We start from the raw sequence: 15084 nt of genomic DNA on the forward strand, positions 1-15084 counted from the left end.
CTCTGGAGAATCAGAAAACTCATTTACTTAGAATGTATTAAATGCATATTATATGCTACTAATTGTGCTAAACAATTCTGCATGCAATATCTTATTTAAACCTTACAACTTCTCTCTAAAGTAGGTATTACCATCTGATTTTTCAGATACAGAAAACCTCAGGCTCACTGAGGATATGTGACTTGTCCAAGGCCAGAAAGCTTGTAAATGTCAAAATCAGGATTTGAACCACAGCCTTTTTACTCTGGGTCTAATGATGAATTCTGAGCCAACCATAGCTGTCGGGGAGGGGGGGGAGGGCGGTTGTAACAGACTATACTGGAATATGCTAGAGGCACTATCCAGCCTCTAGCTGGATATACTCAAAGAGCAAGAAAGCAGAATAAATATGGGTGCTCATGACTAACTACTCTGCTGCCTCCTTCTACATTTGTTTCTCTGTCTCACTGAGAGTTCATGTTTCTTTCTCTTCCTTTTCTTTCATCTCCCTCTTCTCTGTTCCTCCTCCCCCTGTAGCTCAAAATGACTAGGCACAGATAGCAGACGGGGATAATTAAATAAACACTGGGTTGTTGGGGAGTGTTTTAAGGATGACTAATAGAAGATAAATGGGATATTTATGCCCACAAGTTATTAGTAGCTCAGAGAGCTTTATTCCAGATTGCTGCCCTTGTCTCTTTCAATATTTTTACCAATGGCAAAAACAAAGAGAGATAAAGAAGAATGTGTTGTAGTAATAAAAAATGTTCTATCCATAAGGAAGAAACAACAGATATAAACTTTTATGCATCAAACAACATAGCAACGAAATAGATAAGGCAAAAACTTTTAGAAGAACAGAGAAGGTTTGATAAAAACAAGATGTTAGAGGATTTTAACAAACTTATTTAGGATTTGATACATTAGTCAGGCAAAAAGTTCATTACGTATGTAAAATATTTACAACTATCAATGAGCAAGCTTAATTTAAGAGATAAATGCAGAGCTGTGTGCCACACAGTAGAATACACATTCTCCTCATGGAAGTTATGCATGTTTTTGGCTACAAAGGAAACGTTAATAGGTTCCAATAAGTAGATACCTTACTAGTATATTATTTTTACTATAATACAATAAATTAGAAACCAGTAGTTTTTATATTAAAAACACTCTTCTGAATAACACTCAGATGAATTAAGTCATCAAACCCAACATATTTTTTACCTTACATTATGATTGAAATTTTTAAATACCAACAAAGATTGGAAGGTCATTGAGTACACTAGATGACCAGTTGGGATCTATTAAGATAATGTCAGCCTGGAAAGACAGACTGAATCTAACAGAATTCATCTGAGCTCTTGCTCTGGTGTCCAAAAAGCCAGTGACAGAAGCACAAAGTGGAAGAGATATGATTCAGTAGCACCATCTTTAAAAGAAAAACAATCACACAGACTTAAGATTTAGAGGTTTTAGTTGACAAATAGGTTCAGCATTCGTCAACTGTGATGTGGCTGCCAAGAAAAGTTAACGTGATCTCAGGCTGCAAGAACAGATATGCAGTGTCGAGAACAAGAGAGGCATAGTCTAGCTCTAAGCTCTGCTAATCAGACTTGTTACACTGGGCATTCAGTCTGCGGCTCCATGGCTTGAGGAAGCTAAATCAGGGCACATTCAGAGAAAAGTAAAGAGAGAGGTGAAGGGACTTACAAAAAAGAAAAGAAAGGAAAGTCCATGTGAGATGTGGTTGGAGGAAGTAGAGAGGCATGGCATGAACCCAAGGCAGCCCCTTGAAGTCTTAATGCTGTTTTCAAATATATAAAGGGTTTTTATGCAGAGGAGGGATAAGGTCAGAGAAAGATATATTTCTGTAAGCCATAATATTCCAAAGATGAAAGCGCTGTTTAGAGATCCAGCCAAGTTTCCGATCGCTGGAGGTGTTCTAACCTACTTTGGGTAAATACATGGCAGGGACATTGTGGCAAGGAATTTAGCACTGGGAAAATAGGTGATTGGATCAGACGAACCTTCTAATTCTGAAATTCTTCACTTCCTCTGGAATCTGGTATTCCTCCAGTACAGTCATTCCACGGGCTACTGAGTGAGGTATCCAAAGTCCTAAACTGATTTTGTACCGATTTTCAGCATTCACATTTTGAGCACAGACCCTGTGGGTGACAAAAATGTGAGTGTTCCTAACCTCGTTGAGACAGCCTTGCCCAAATGAAACCATTCTTCAGGATTTTCTTCATTTATTTTTAATATCTGTTTGTTTGTTATTTTGAGGGAGAGAGCGCACAAGAGCAAGAGCACACGCAAGCGGGGGAGGGGCAGAGAGAGAGAATCCCAAGCAGGTTCCACAGTCAGCACAGAGCCCAATGCGGGGCTCAATCCCATGAACCATGAGATCATGACCTGAGCCAAAGTCAGATGTTTAACCAACTGAGCCACCCAGGGACCCCAGTTTTTCAAGATTTTAAAAGTAAATCTTCCTTGAAAGACATCTGATATTCTAAGAGTTCAGAGAAGAGGCAGTGAGGGTTAGAATAGGTGGGGAAATCCTCATAGAGAAGACTATAAAGTATAGGTGTATGTCAGGCAATATGAGTGGTTTTAGAAATTGTGGCAATATAGATGTATATAATAAGCAAACATGATTGGTTGCCTCTTTCCTTTGGTGGAGGAATAGGGTGTGCCCACTGGAATACCACATGCCACATGTGCAGACCTATTTATTTATTTATTTATTTTATTTCTAGGAGAGAGAGAGAGAGAGACACAGCGTGAGCAGGGGAGGGTCAGAGAGAGAGGGGGATACAGACTCTGAAATAGGCTCCAGGCTCTGAGCTGGCAGTCAGCACAGAGCCTGACGCGGGGCTCGAACCCACGAACCACGATCATGACCTAAGAGAAAGTCGGACGCTTAACCAACTAAGCCACCCAGGCCCCCCATGTGCAGACCTTTTTAGAGAGTCTCTCCCCGTTACTCTTCTCACGGCCACTGTAGAGCTCGCTGCAGACACAGGCTTCGGGCTCAGTGGCTTCTGCTCACATACAGCCTGCGTCTCTAATGGATTGATCCGACAGGCACTTTTATGTACGAAGCTTTCCATTCTTCATCTTCCTGATTGCCTCTCACCTTTACCAAACCCAGCAGCACTTTTATCCTTGAAACTAAGGCCTTCCTCCCCTTTGGGAAACAACAGGCCTTGCCCTCCACAGCCATGATAATAATTACGATAATAAATAATCCCTTATGTTTATGTAGGGCTTTGCCATTCCAAATGCTTTTCACGCCAAGCTCTCTTGTTTGTTCGTCATGCCGGTGCCGGGAGGGACTCGGGGCAGGTGCTGCTCTGGGACAAAATGAGGTCAGAGTGCTCAAGGTTACACTAAGGATATGAGCTGATTCTGGAGTCAGAACCTAGGTCTTCTGAGCCCTGAGCCGGTTTAATGGTATGAATGATGTGAACAGCACCCTGATGCTCCCCATTCCTAGGGCTCATGTGTCTGACCCAGGCTGGTCATGAGTCAGTCAGTCCTTGGGATACCTGGATGGCTCAGTTGGTAAAGCATCCTGACTTTGGGTCAAGTCGAGATCTCACAGTTCATGAGTTCAAGCCCAGCACTGGGTTCTCTGCTATCAGCACGGAGCCTCCCCACTCTCTCTCTCTCTGTCTCTCAAAAATAAATAAACATTTTAAAACAATGAGTCAGTCAATTCCCGTGGGATTCATCCTCTGAGAACCTTTGAGCCTGGCCAGTCCCCTAGGACCCCAGCTTTATTCAAAAGCATTTCCAGAGGTTTGGTTCCACAGATATGTCAGGTTGAGCTGGACCCAGGCACATTGAGGCTCGCCTGGAATGCCTGGGCTTCTCTGCAGGGGACCAGCCTCTGTTAGTGAGGTCTAGAAGTAAGCACCATTCAGAGGCTACCTCTACCTTCCCCCCATTTGGTTTTCAGCAGTCTGCAAAATTACTTACTTCATGACGAGAGAACTGACATGTGGGCATGAAACACAGTTTATTAATTCAATCAAATAAAACTTAGAGCAAAGTTAATGTAACATAGTTAATGATAGTGTAGAATTGGTTATTAAGTACAAGGTAAACAGCTTCTATAGATGGCTGTAATTAGTATTGCTTTACTAGAGCAAATCAGCTTTTAAGTTTCTCCCATCTCACTCTATTAGGTCTTCAGTATTTATATAGTTGCGGTCACTGTCTAAAGTTATCTAGTACCTGAATTTCTTCAAGCATAAGGAAGATGATTGCAGGGACCAAGCAAAAACTTTCCTCCTGAAAGTCCCTCCAAACAATATTCATTTCTGTCCTTGAACTGTTCCTATTCAACAGCCATGCTTTTCCTCCTCATTCCCTCCATATTACCTTGTACTTATTATGGGTTAGCTCATAACCAAGGTAACAGTCCAAAACATCTGTCATTTACAAGAAGAAATATCTTACTCTTAGCCAGCAAGACATTTCCTATACCCAGAATGGTAAACACAGGGCCCCATCTCATGGAAGTCTTGGAGAGCTGTCATCTTTTTTGCTCAGCAAAATATGGCCATTGCCATGCTCACTCAAAGGGTTTCTGGTCTTAGGAATATGGCCAGGAGAGGGAACTTGGAGGCTTCTGCTCTGATATGTGACCTTGGCCATGAAGACTTACATCGGTCCTTTGTCTGGGTCAGTTTTGTGGTTTCTACAGAGCTAGAAAGATGTCAATCAAAATGGCTCCTGAGTCATGCTCAGTCATGTGGTTTAAAGGTTCCCCAGCAGGTAGCAAGTGAGGAACGGACATGCTTTGGTGCAGCAGGGAAGGCTGGCACTGGATTGGAGTCTGAAGTGGACATAAGGCAGTGGGGGTTGAAATGAAGGGCTCATAGGAATAAATACATTCCCATCCTTGATGTTTTGTTCAGAAATCTCCCAAGCACCTCTCAGAACTGAAAACTGGACCTATTTCCTCAATTATTAAAGTCTTCTTACTTGAATAAAGGACAGAAAGTGCTTATCACTGTTTGAGTTTAGAATGGCAAGTGCCAAAATCTGCAGTATGTGTGTGTTCAAAGCAGCCTTGTGAGCCAAGACATCAGCCTGTTCCCGAGCTTGGATTTTCCTTAACAGGTGAGAAAGAAGACAGGGAGGGACTGAGAAAGAGAGAGCCCTTTGCCACAGGTTAGAGAAGAGATGTAACTGTGCAGGGCCCTGGAAATGGGAATACTTTGGAGTGATAACTTCCATCTCAGTTCAAATGTTAATACCTCATCCTTCCTGTTTGAATTTGGAGGTGGGGTGGGAGGAGGCATTCAAAGAAAGCTATATCTTGGGAGAGCATGGCAAACAACGCCCGAGAGGACCTATAAACCTTGCTCTCATAGCCGTATCTGTCTTGGTCTCTATATAGGAGCAGAGTACCCAGGTATTTCCTTCCTGTCCTGCGGTGCTCTTCAGTGTAGGGAGAAGATGCTGGAAGGAGGATGAGGGGGTCTCATTATCACTGCCCACCTTTAACCAGCCTGCCCCTTCTCATACTGTCTGCTTGGGGCCGTGTGCCTGAGATGGCATGAGCACTGGCCAAGCATGCCCCTCACTTACTTCGTAGGGGGTGTGCCTTCAGTGATTGTCAGGGTCATGGAATCTTTTGTGATCTAATGAGAAATGTTGATCACATAGAGTTCAGCACACAATTTCGGGAGAGCCGTCTGACAGTGTCCTTCAGACAGTGCTGATGGAACCAGGTAGCATCCACAGTGAGAAGGAGATAAACCAAGAGCCCAAACAGGAATGACGCCCACACAACACAACTTTATGCTGTCTACAGGTGTAGGGATGAGGGGACAATGGGGAGGTGCATCCAGCAGAGGCCAGGGGGCTTGCTGTTGAGATAAAGCAGAGTTAAGGCAGATGGAGCCGGGGAAGCTCACTGAGGAGTGCGTGGGTCATCTAGGAGGAGGAGGAGGTCCTGCTGGGCCTCTATGACCAGCTAATCCTGAGGAACGAGTCCTGGAGCCTTGGTCCACCTGACCTACACAGTCATCCCCGCAGCCTCAAGCCTCTGATGGGATTCTGGTGCCCAAGCTCCAGGACTTGCTCTGGGGGATAAATGAATTCCAGTATAGTCATCAGACTCTCCTTCTGCCACCTCTGCAGGAAAACTGCTGCGTATGATGAAGAAATCCAGCATCTCTACGAGGAGATGGAACAACAAATCAAACATGAGAAGGAACAGTTTCTCCTGAAAGTAAGAGTCTACACCGGGACTCGGCTCTGAGTGCCAGGTGGAAATATTGCCTACTCGGATTACCTCCCCTGGTTAAAGTTTGCAGTGCCCCCACCCACGGCACTGGGGACACCCTGTCTCTCTGCTGTATTTATATTTTTCAAGGCATCTGTCACCTTCAGATGTGACATTTAATTTCCTTGTTTATTTTTGTTGATTATGGTCTGTCTCCTCGTACTAACACATAAGCACCACAAAAGCAGGGATCTTTTTTTTTTTTTAAGTTTATTTATTTTGGGAGAGAGTGTGTGTGCTAGCAGGGGAGGTGCAGAGAGAGAAAGAGACAAAGAATCCCAAGCAGGCTTCCCACCATTAGAGCAGAGCCCGAGGCCAGGCTCAAACCCACAAATGTGAGATCATGACCTGAGCCAAAACCAAGAGTCAGATGCTTAACTGACTTGAGGCACCCAAGCTCCCCAAGAGCAGGGATCTTTATCTTTACTTGTTACTGTATCCACAGCACCTCAGCCATGCTTGGAATACAGTTGGTACTCAATAAATACTTACTGAATCAATGAATGAGTGAACAAGTGATGAATGAATGAACTAATGAACAAAAGGATGAAGGTGCTTGTGCTTACCAATTACAGCAGCTTGGAGACCGGGTCTGACACTGGCTGGTCCCAGACCTAGATGTCAGGCCCACCCAAATGCAGTCCATTCTACTCCAGCCCCTCTAAGGGAACAATCCTTAGAGCCCATGCTTCCCATCCTTTCCCTTAGACACCAAGAAAACTTAATGCCCAAGACAAGTCAAATCCTGCCCTTCTCAGACCCCATGGGAGAAAATGTAAAACTCACACACCCTGCTCCTCCTATCAGCCTCTAAGCCTGCTGTTTGTCTTGGGAGGTCAGAATTGGTGAAATTCTCTCCTCTTCCAAACAAGCAGGGTCCTTTTGGGAACATTTTTATGAAACAAAGTTACAGGAAACTCTCTTACCCATTATTCAATTATCCACATAGTGGGTTCTCAGCAGAAAAGTCATTGATCTTGAATGGTAGCTTCAGGCTGCCTTTACAACAAACCCAGGAACTGGGTGGATTATAAACAACATTTATTTCTCACAGTTCTGAAGGCTGGAGGTCCAAAATCAGGGGGCCAGTGTGGCCAGGCTCTGGTGAGAGTCCACTCCCTGGTTCTGGCTGTGGCCCTCTTGCTGCGTCCCCACGGAGCAGAGGGGGCAGGCGTGTGCTATAAGGACACTGATCCCACTCACCTGCTTCCCACGTCCGTGGGGTCATCACCTTGGGGGTTAAGTTTCAAGATAGGACTTCTGGGAATACAGCATAGAGACCACATTTTGCACTGCCTCTCAGAACCGAATCTGGGCTATTACCACAACCCTTCCCTCCTCGTTAATGCAGGTTGGTTTGAACCAGTTTTTGATTATATGCTGATTTGGATTATCTACACCAAGGACCTATTTATTATCACAGATACCATTCATTGCTTTCCAGAAAAAGCTGGTCATATTCTCCAAACCCCCCCGTACCCATTCTTTTTTAAAGATTTAAAACATTCTGCCTGCCTCCTGCCCTTCAGCATGGTTGGATGAGTAAAAGGCAGACAGAACTCACACACCTGTCACCCAGCAGACCCTAAAATAGTTTTCTGAGAACAGCAGACATTTTTTTCCCCTGCAGTGAGAGAGCTACTCCCTTTACCCCCAAATGATCTACTGCTGGGCCATGACTACAAGTCAGAGGTCCTAGCTAATGAAAGAGACGTGCTTCCGAAGCAAAAGGCGGGCCAAGGCATGGGAACTGGGAATGGGAAGAGGTGGGAGGAAAACTTTCAAGGACACATTAGTATCGTATCATGTAAGGGGACGGGACCACACCTTTGTACCCTTTACCCCCACTTCTGCTCCTTCCCCTTCTCAGTACCCCACACCTTTCAGGCCCAGTGCCTAGGTTTCTGCTTTTTGCGTAAACACAGAAACTGTTGAAATGTGTTTGGCTTTGCAGACACAGGCTTTTGCCTGGTCACAGCGTGAGGACAGTGGTTTGATAGTTTATGACAGCATGTGAAGGGCCGGGCCTTCCGGCTCTACATGTAGCAGTCTGTTTGACCATGAGGGAAATACCTAATGACTGGCACACTCCAGCTCCAGGAAAATAGACCTTCCTCGATTCTCTGTGCTGACCAGGGCTATCAGACACTCCGCAGGCCCACCGTCGGGATGGCGGCATCTGCACTAGAATCCTGGAGCTGCCCGCCTCCCCTGAACGCCTACTCTGTGAGCGACAGCCGAGCTGAACAAAGCGGGTGCCTCGGTGAAGGCATTGATGGTAGGAGCTGCCCGGTCAGACCCTGCCTCAGCCGTTGCCTGGGGTTGACGCGAGGGTGATCAGAGGCTGTCCCTGAGCTCCAAGTACCTGCGTGAGAACAGGCTGAGGACCAGGTAGTATCATCAACAGAGGATGAGCCCAGGAAATAATCCTGAGCCTTTGAATGGTGGTGTCCAAAGACCTGTACCTGAGAGTGATTGGATGCCCCCAAGCCTCTGGGGCTGCCGTCACGCCCAGCCTCATAGACCCTCATGTGCAGCCCCCCAGGCAGGTGGAATCCCAGGGGCTCCTGTTGTGAGCTCTATGCCCGTTATAATGGTTTCTTCTCTCCCTGCAAGTTTTGCACCTTCAAAACTTCTGCCTTCAGGGGAGTGGAGAGCTGCAGGTGGCCTGCATATTTTCGTTTCTGTCCTCTGAACAAAGAAACGATGAAAGATGAATGAAGTCAAGGCAGCTGGGTAAGGCCAGGGCTGGAGCCCCGGTCTCCTGACGCCCAGCTGAGGGACCTCACAGCAGACCAGGCTCTGTGAGAGTGTCAGGCGTCCCAGCAACCCACACGGTTTTCTCTGTACCCCACCTCAAGCCCCTGCACACTGCATCAGCAGCTTCCTGAGCAGGGAAGCTCAGTTCCAGGGCGGGAGGGGAGGGGCTGTGGAGCACAGGGGCAGAGCTGTCACAAGAGCAGGGCTGGGACACCTCAATCATGGCGGGACACGGCGAGGACCTAGACCCTCAAGGGAAAGAAGGGATGCCCTGTGTTTCCTAAGCAAGGAGCAGTATGAGGGATCAACTGACTGTACCGAAAGTGGAACAGAATATCCACATTAGAAGGATAGCCCACCCTCCCCCCAGTTTAGAGATGGGGAGATGGAGGCCTGAGGTTCTCTGTGTTCGGAGGCGCACGGGTGGGCGGGCAGTGCACAGTCACTGGTAACAGTCACACGTGGTGGGACTTAGGGAGTTGGCGTCACACCTTCCCGAGCACTTGTGCTGTCTTCGACCCAGTGGGCCTCCCTGACCAGCCGGGCAGGGCGCTGAAGCCCTGGAAGGTTGTGGGAAGGGCCCCAAAGTCCAAATGGATGAGTAGGCCCTGCTGTTGAGCAGGTGAAGGTGGGGGACAAATCCCCATCGCAAGGGCACTAGGGCCTCACGTGTCTTCTCTCTGGCCCGGCAGGACATGGAGAGGTTTCAGGCCCGCAGTCAGGAGCTGGAGCAGAAGCTGTTATCCAAGGAGCAGGAGCTGGAGCAGCTCGTCCAGAAGCAGAAGCAGGTGTGCCTTTGCCGCGGTCTTGGAGCACCTGGCTCCTCCTCACTCCATCCTCTCCCGGCCCCTGCCCTCTTCCCCCGTATTCACTTAGGGATTTGGCTTTGTTTGTTTGTCTGTTTTTAATCGGAGAAGAACCATTTAGGTGTACAAAAGATAGCATTTTGAAACCACAGGTGATCCCAGGATAAAGCCTTTACCTCTCCAGTGCCAGGTGTTCAGTTGGGAAGAGTTGCCAAGAATTCTCCCTCGAGGCATCTGAAAACATTGTCACCTAATGAGGCCCAGGAGCCATCAGAATGCCAAACGTTCATTTGTCTCCTGCATCCTGGGTAAGAGGAGAGGGGGATGCTGAGGTACAAAGGACATAGTCACTAATGCTTTGCTGGAGGCGGCAGTGATGTCTTCCCGTGGGCGTGGCCGTGGATACCGCCAGCCGGAAGAGACTCTTCAAAGATCAATTTGCCCATCGCGGTCCCTCTGACGCCCCTGAGCCCCCAGGAGGCAGTCTGGGCCGTGCACTGCGTAGGGCGGTGTCCAGCCACCATGGCTGCCTAATGACCCCAGGAAGACTGATTACCTAGGCAAACGTCACAATCACAGACTCCTCTGCAAAGTGAGCGCTCGTGGGGGAGAGAGGCCAGGGTGCCACTTGTCCTCTCGTTTTGTTTTGTCTGGCGCTAGAAGGAATCCAGCCCTGGATAGACCCAGACACATTGCTTCTGTTTGAATAGAGTGGGCTATTTTCAGCAACACATTAAAATATGCTCGAAGCTCCCCCACGCTGAGGCTGCAGACTGTCCCACTCCTGCTGCTCCCTGACCTATACATTTTGGTTTCTTTCTGTTTTTAAAATAAATTCTTTTTTTTTTTTACTTTATTTATTTTTGAGAGAGATGGAGACAGTGTGAGTGGGGGAGGGGCAGAGAGAGGGAGAGAGAGAATCCCAAACAGGCTCTGAGCTGTCAGCACAGAGCTGGACATGGGGCTCGAACTCACGAAACCGTGAGATCATGACCTGAGCTGAAACCGAGGCACCCACATGCCTCTTGGTTTCTTTCTTCTGTAGCAAAATAATTTCCACTCGAGGACCTGCCAACTGCCTTCCCATTACCCTTCCACAGCCACCCCTTTCTTCTCCTACTCTCTTCCCCCCTCACTATCATGCATTAAGTTCTTACCAATTAGACTTATCCCTCAAATGAATGATTGCCACTCGATTTAATTACTGCATGCTTGCCTGATTACACAGGAGCCTCTTGAGAATCACACAGAATTCCTTGTTGCTGTCTCCTCTTCCCCTCGCTGGCCACATTTATTAAACTAAATTTATTATGATATATTTGCTTGGTTTGATTCCTCCTCTGGTGAGAGGGTTAGAAGCTTTGCAAGGCAGAATCACCAGCCAAGAAACACTGCAGTTATACAAATGCAGGTTTTTTTAGTTGCTTTCGGGACATGGAAAAAAAGTATATGGTTGGTTTGACCTGTTTTAGCTATTTGCTAAGAATTTCCAGAGTTTCTGGCCACCACACAGCGTTTCTCTAGATTAAAGGAACGGATTTATTTAGTGGAGCGAGGAAAAGGGGATACATAGATTTGCTGTCAGTATTCAAAACTGGGAAGGACAGTTTTATTAAGAACACCACTTAGCTGCTTCCCCTGTCCATCAGGGCTGAGGGGGACAATTGGCTGAAGGGACGGGGGGATTTAGGTTGGCTCTCAAGACTATGGATGAGATGCTAATGGTCATCGTTATCATCACCAGGACTGGGGACACAACACAGATGGATTGCTGACCTCCCTTTCCTAGTGGTCTTTGTGAATGGTGCCGGACTATAATACCCCCTGGACTGTTCAGTAGCTCCTGCGGGACAAAGCCTGTCAAGGGCCAAGGGCAGTGAAGGTCGGCAGTGAGGACTGGCAGTGAGGGCTCCCACGTACAAGTGGAGAAAGCAAGGGGAGGCTGGGGCAGGGCCAGACTGGCTGGGGGTTGTTCATCATTCCCACCTTCCTTTCCAGCTGGAAGGCCAGTGCACCACCCTGCAAAATGATGAGCATGAGACCAAGGCCGAGAACACCAAGCTGAAAGTCACGAACCAGGAGCTGGCCCAGGAGCTGGAGCGGACCTCCTGGGAGCTGCAGGACGCCCGGGAGCAGTTGGAGAGCCTCCAGCGAGAGGCCCACCAACTCCAGCAGGAGAAGGAGATGTGAGTCTGGCCCTCATGGGCTCCTGTCCCTGCCGTCCAGCCTCACCTCCTGCTGTGAGCGTGCCAAGGTCTCCTCCCTCAGAGACCCTGCCGCCTTGCCTACAATGTGGGGCTTGGGGGCTGCTTGCTCCCTGAAATCTCTTCTAGGATCCCGAGGCCATTAAGCAGACCAGTACTGGAGCAAGCAGAATCTAGGATTGACAGGAAATCTACAACCCCGTCCTTGATTCAAAAGATGTGTTATCCAGCCAACAAATACGGGGCAGTCGTTGAGAAAAGGCTGAGTGTGCACAGACCACATGTGCCTGTAATAGGTTAGAGACCCAGGACGAGAGTGACGCATATAGTCTTCTGACGCCAACATGTAATCCGACGGAGGGGATGACGGTGCCCTGGAATCTTCGCTGCAGTCTGCCTGCTCTCTCCCACCAATGTCCTTGGTGGGCCCAGTGCAGGGAGCCCCACATCTCTCAGGCCTGGTTTGCCAGTGACCTGCCTTGGTGTGTGTGGCCAGTGGGCTCAGCCTGCTAGGCAGAGGCACACGTGAGGAAGAATCCAGGGCCGGGTCTGCAGGCTGGGGCTGAGGAGTTGCTGGAGCACCGGCCATCCATCTCGTCTTGGAAGTGTTAGGTTCTGAGAACGAATGCACTCCTGGGCATGTCCAGAGACAGGAGTCCCACTTACTTGTTCACACATTTACCCATATATTTGTTTACTTACTCATGTTAAAAATTTATTGCAGACTCCTCTGCCCCAGGTACCGTGTTGTACATTCAATGTATCTCACCTATGTCAATAATTTGACATCATTTCGTATGAACTTTACAAGCACCCTGATGTAGCAGGTACTGTAATTATCAACCCTAATTTATGGAGTCTGAGGTTCTCAGTAACTGTCTAGCACAACACTCAGTGGTAGACACATCTTGCTGACTCTGCACAGTGACTAATGAGCCGGCCAAAAAATATGTACTCAGGAGCGGGACTGGCCATCATTCACTCACCACTCATTCATGCATTCATTCGTTCCCTTCGTTCATTCCGCAGAAGGTAACGTGTGCCTGGTCCTGTGGCAGGTATTACAGAGAGGCTGATTTCAGAGAATAGGACAGTATTACCTACCAGTGCCTGAGTGTTACATACGTTAACTCTCCTTGTTCAAAAGTGAAAGCCCTCGCTCTGTCTGACTGCTGGCAAAATTTGGGTCCATTGGCCTAAATCAAGTTGTTCTGCTGTCTGTCCTGTGCTGTCCTGTGCTGCTTGGGACTGATTGCCCAGAGTGAGAGGGAGGAAATGTGTTTGCATGTGGAGCTTCACCCTAGTAAGACTTCTCTAGTTTGTTTGTTTTTTATTGATTTTATTTTTTTTAACATTTATTTATTTTTGAGAGACAGATAACGAGCAGGGGAAGGAGAGAGAGAGGGAGACACAGAATCTGACGAAGGTCTATGCTCTGAGCTGTCAACACAGAACCCAACGCGGGGCTTTAACTCACAAACCGTGAGATCATGACCTGAGCCCAAGTCAGATGCTTAACCGACTGAGTCACCCAGGTGCCCCAAGACTTCTCTAATTTAAAAAAAAATGTATTCTGAGCAGCTGATTTAAAACAAAACCTTTCAGGGGCGCCCGGGTGGCTTAGTCGGTTAAGCGTCCGACTTTTGCTCAGGTCACGATCTCGCGGTTCGTGGGTTCGAGCCCTGTGTCGGGCTCTGTGCTGACTGCCAGCTTGGAGCCTGGAGCCTGTTTCAGTCTGTGACTCCCTCTCTCTCTGACCCTCCCCTGCTCATGCTGTCTCTCTCTCTCCTATAAATTAAAAAAATAAAATAAAATAAAACAAAACCTTTCACTCCAATTCTTGGGTGACCACGGGCAGGACAGTGTATTTCATTGTAAAGGAGCAAAATCAGTTCCTCCTCATTGAGAGCAGGCCAACAAGGCACAGGCATTTAACTTTACAAACAGAATTAAGGATTCAGGCTCTTAAAATTCAATCAAGTTCTAAAACAACAAACATCTGAAGGCACCAGCATTAGAACAGCAAATGGAAATAAGCACCCAGTGCCAGGGTATCAAATCACAGCATGAGGATTAAAATCTTTCTGAAGTCTTATCTTAATTAACCAAGCCAGAGACGATCTCAGGAGGCTGGGAATTGAAAAAGAGGGTTAGGAGGAAGAGATAAATGATTTCAGAACCTTCCTGACTTGTTTTCAAAAAGCGTGCAATGCCTTATGCAGCTGGAAAGCATGCTGGAGCCCAGAAGAGAATGTCCTGTCTGGGGAGGTCAGGAGAGAAGGGCAGTGAGAGCCTTAGCTGGTTCTCTGTAGAACAGAGTCTCAGACCCGCAGTACTGACAGAAGCTGAGTGCTCTCATCTTCCTCTTTCTTCATTTTATAAACCAAGAACACAAGGCTCAGAGAGATGCAGTGACCTACTCAAAGCCACACAACTAGTTAGTGCCAAAAAACAGGGACAGAGCTGAGTTCTCCCCATACCCTGTGCTTCCGCTCCACAATGTCTTGCTGTCTGATGCTGCACCAGAGAAGCTGGGAAAGGAGAGGACGGGACTGGGAGATAAGAAGACTTAGTCATTTATCAGCTAGAATTCTAAATGGACAAAAATATTTTTTCTGTTCCCCGAAGATGCTCAAGGAAGGAGAACTTGATTTTAAAATAAGATAAAGAAAGAACAATCAAGCAGGAGAGAAAATATAGAGATGAAGGTCAGCTTGGAAAGCAGCACCTGTTTATTTTGTTAATGAATTTTCGTCTGGGGTGGGTAGTTTATGATGAGGCACAAATGGACCTACACTCAGCAAGGGGCCTGTGCCCATCCCTGCGCCACCCATGACTCTGAGCCTGCAGTCACCCAGAGGCCACCACTCAGGGTTTCTTGTGGATCCTTCCAGAGTGTTCTATGCATATATAGGCATACACATGTGCACACACACGCGCACACACACACACACACAATTTTCATTTATACACTGTTCAGCATTTGCCTGCGTTTTCACTTGACGATATATTTTGGAGATGCTCCCTCTCA

The 15084-nt window shown here is 47.4% G+C and overlaps 1 protein-coding gene across 1 annotated transcript in view; it reads left to right on the top strand.

Annotated features, from left to right (window-relative positions):
* Nucleotides 1-15084, top strand: part of CRACR2A (calcium release activated channel regulator 2A) — a 117457-nt gene that overhangs the window by 65587 nt on the left and 36786 nt on the right. The window contains exons 6-8 of the mRNA XM_077758990.1: nt 6139-6229; nt 9736-9831; nt 11848-12035. Of these exons, the coding sequence (XP_077615116.1) occupies nt 6139-6229; nt 9736-9831; nt 11848-12035 (375 nt within the window). The remainder of the gene's footprint in view (nt 1-6138; nt 6230-9735; nt 9832-11847; nt 12036-15084) is intronic.

The sequence above is a fragment of the Crocuta crocuta genome, unplaced genomic scaffold, assembly GCF_008692635.1.
Source record: "Crocuta crocuta isolate KB4526 unplaced genomic scaffold, BGI_CrCroc_1.0 scaffold72, whole genome shotgun sequence".
NCBI lineage: Eukaryota > Metazoa > Chordata > Mammalia > Carnivora > Hyaenidae > Crocuta > Crocuta crocuta.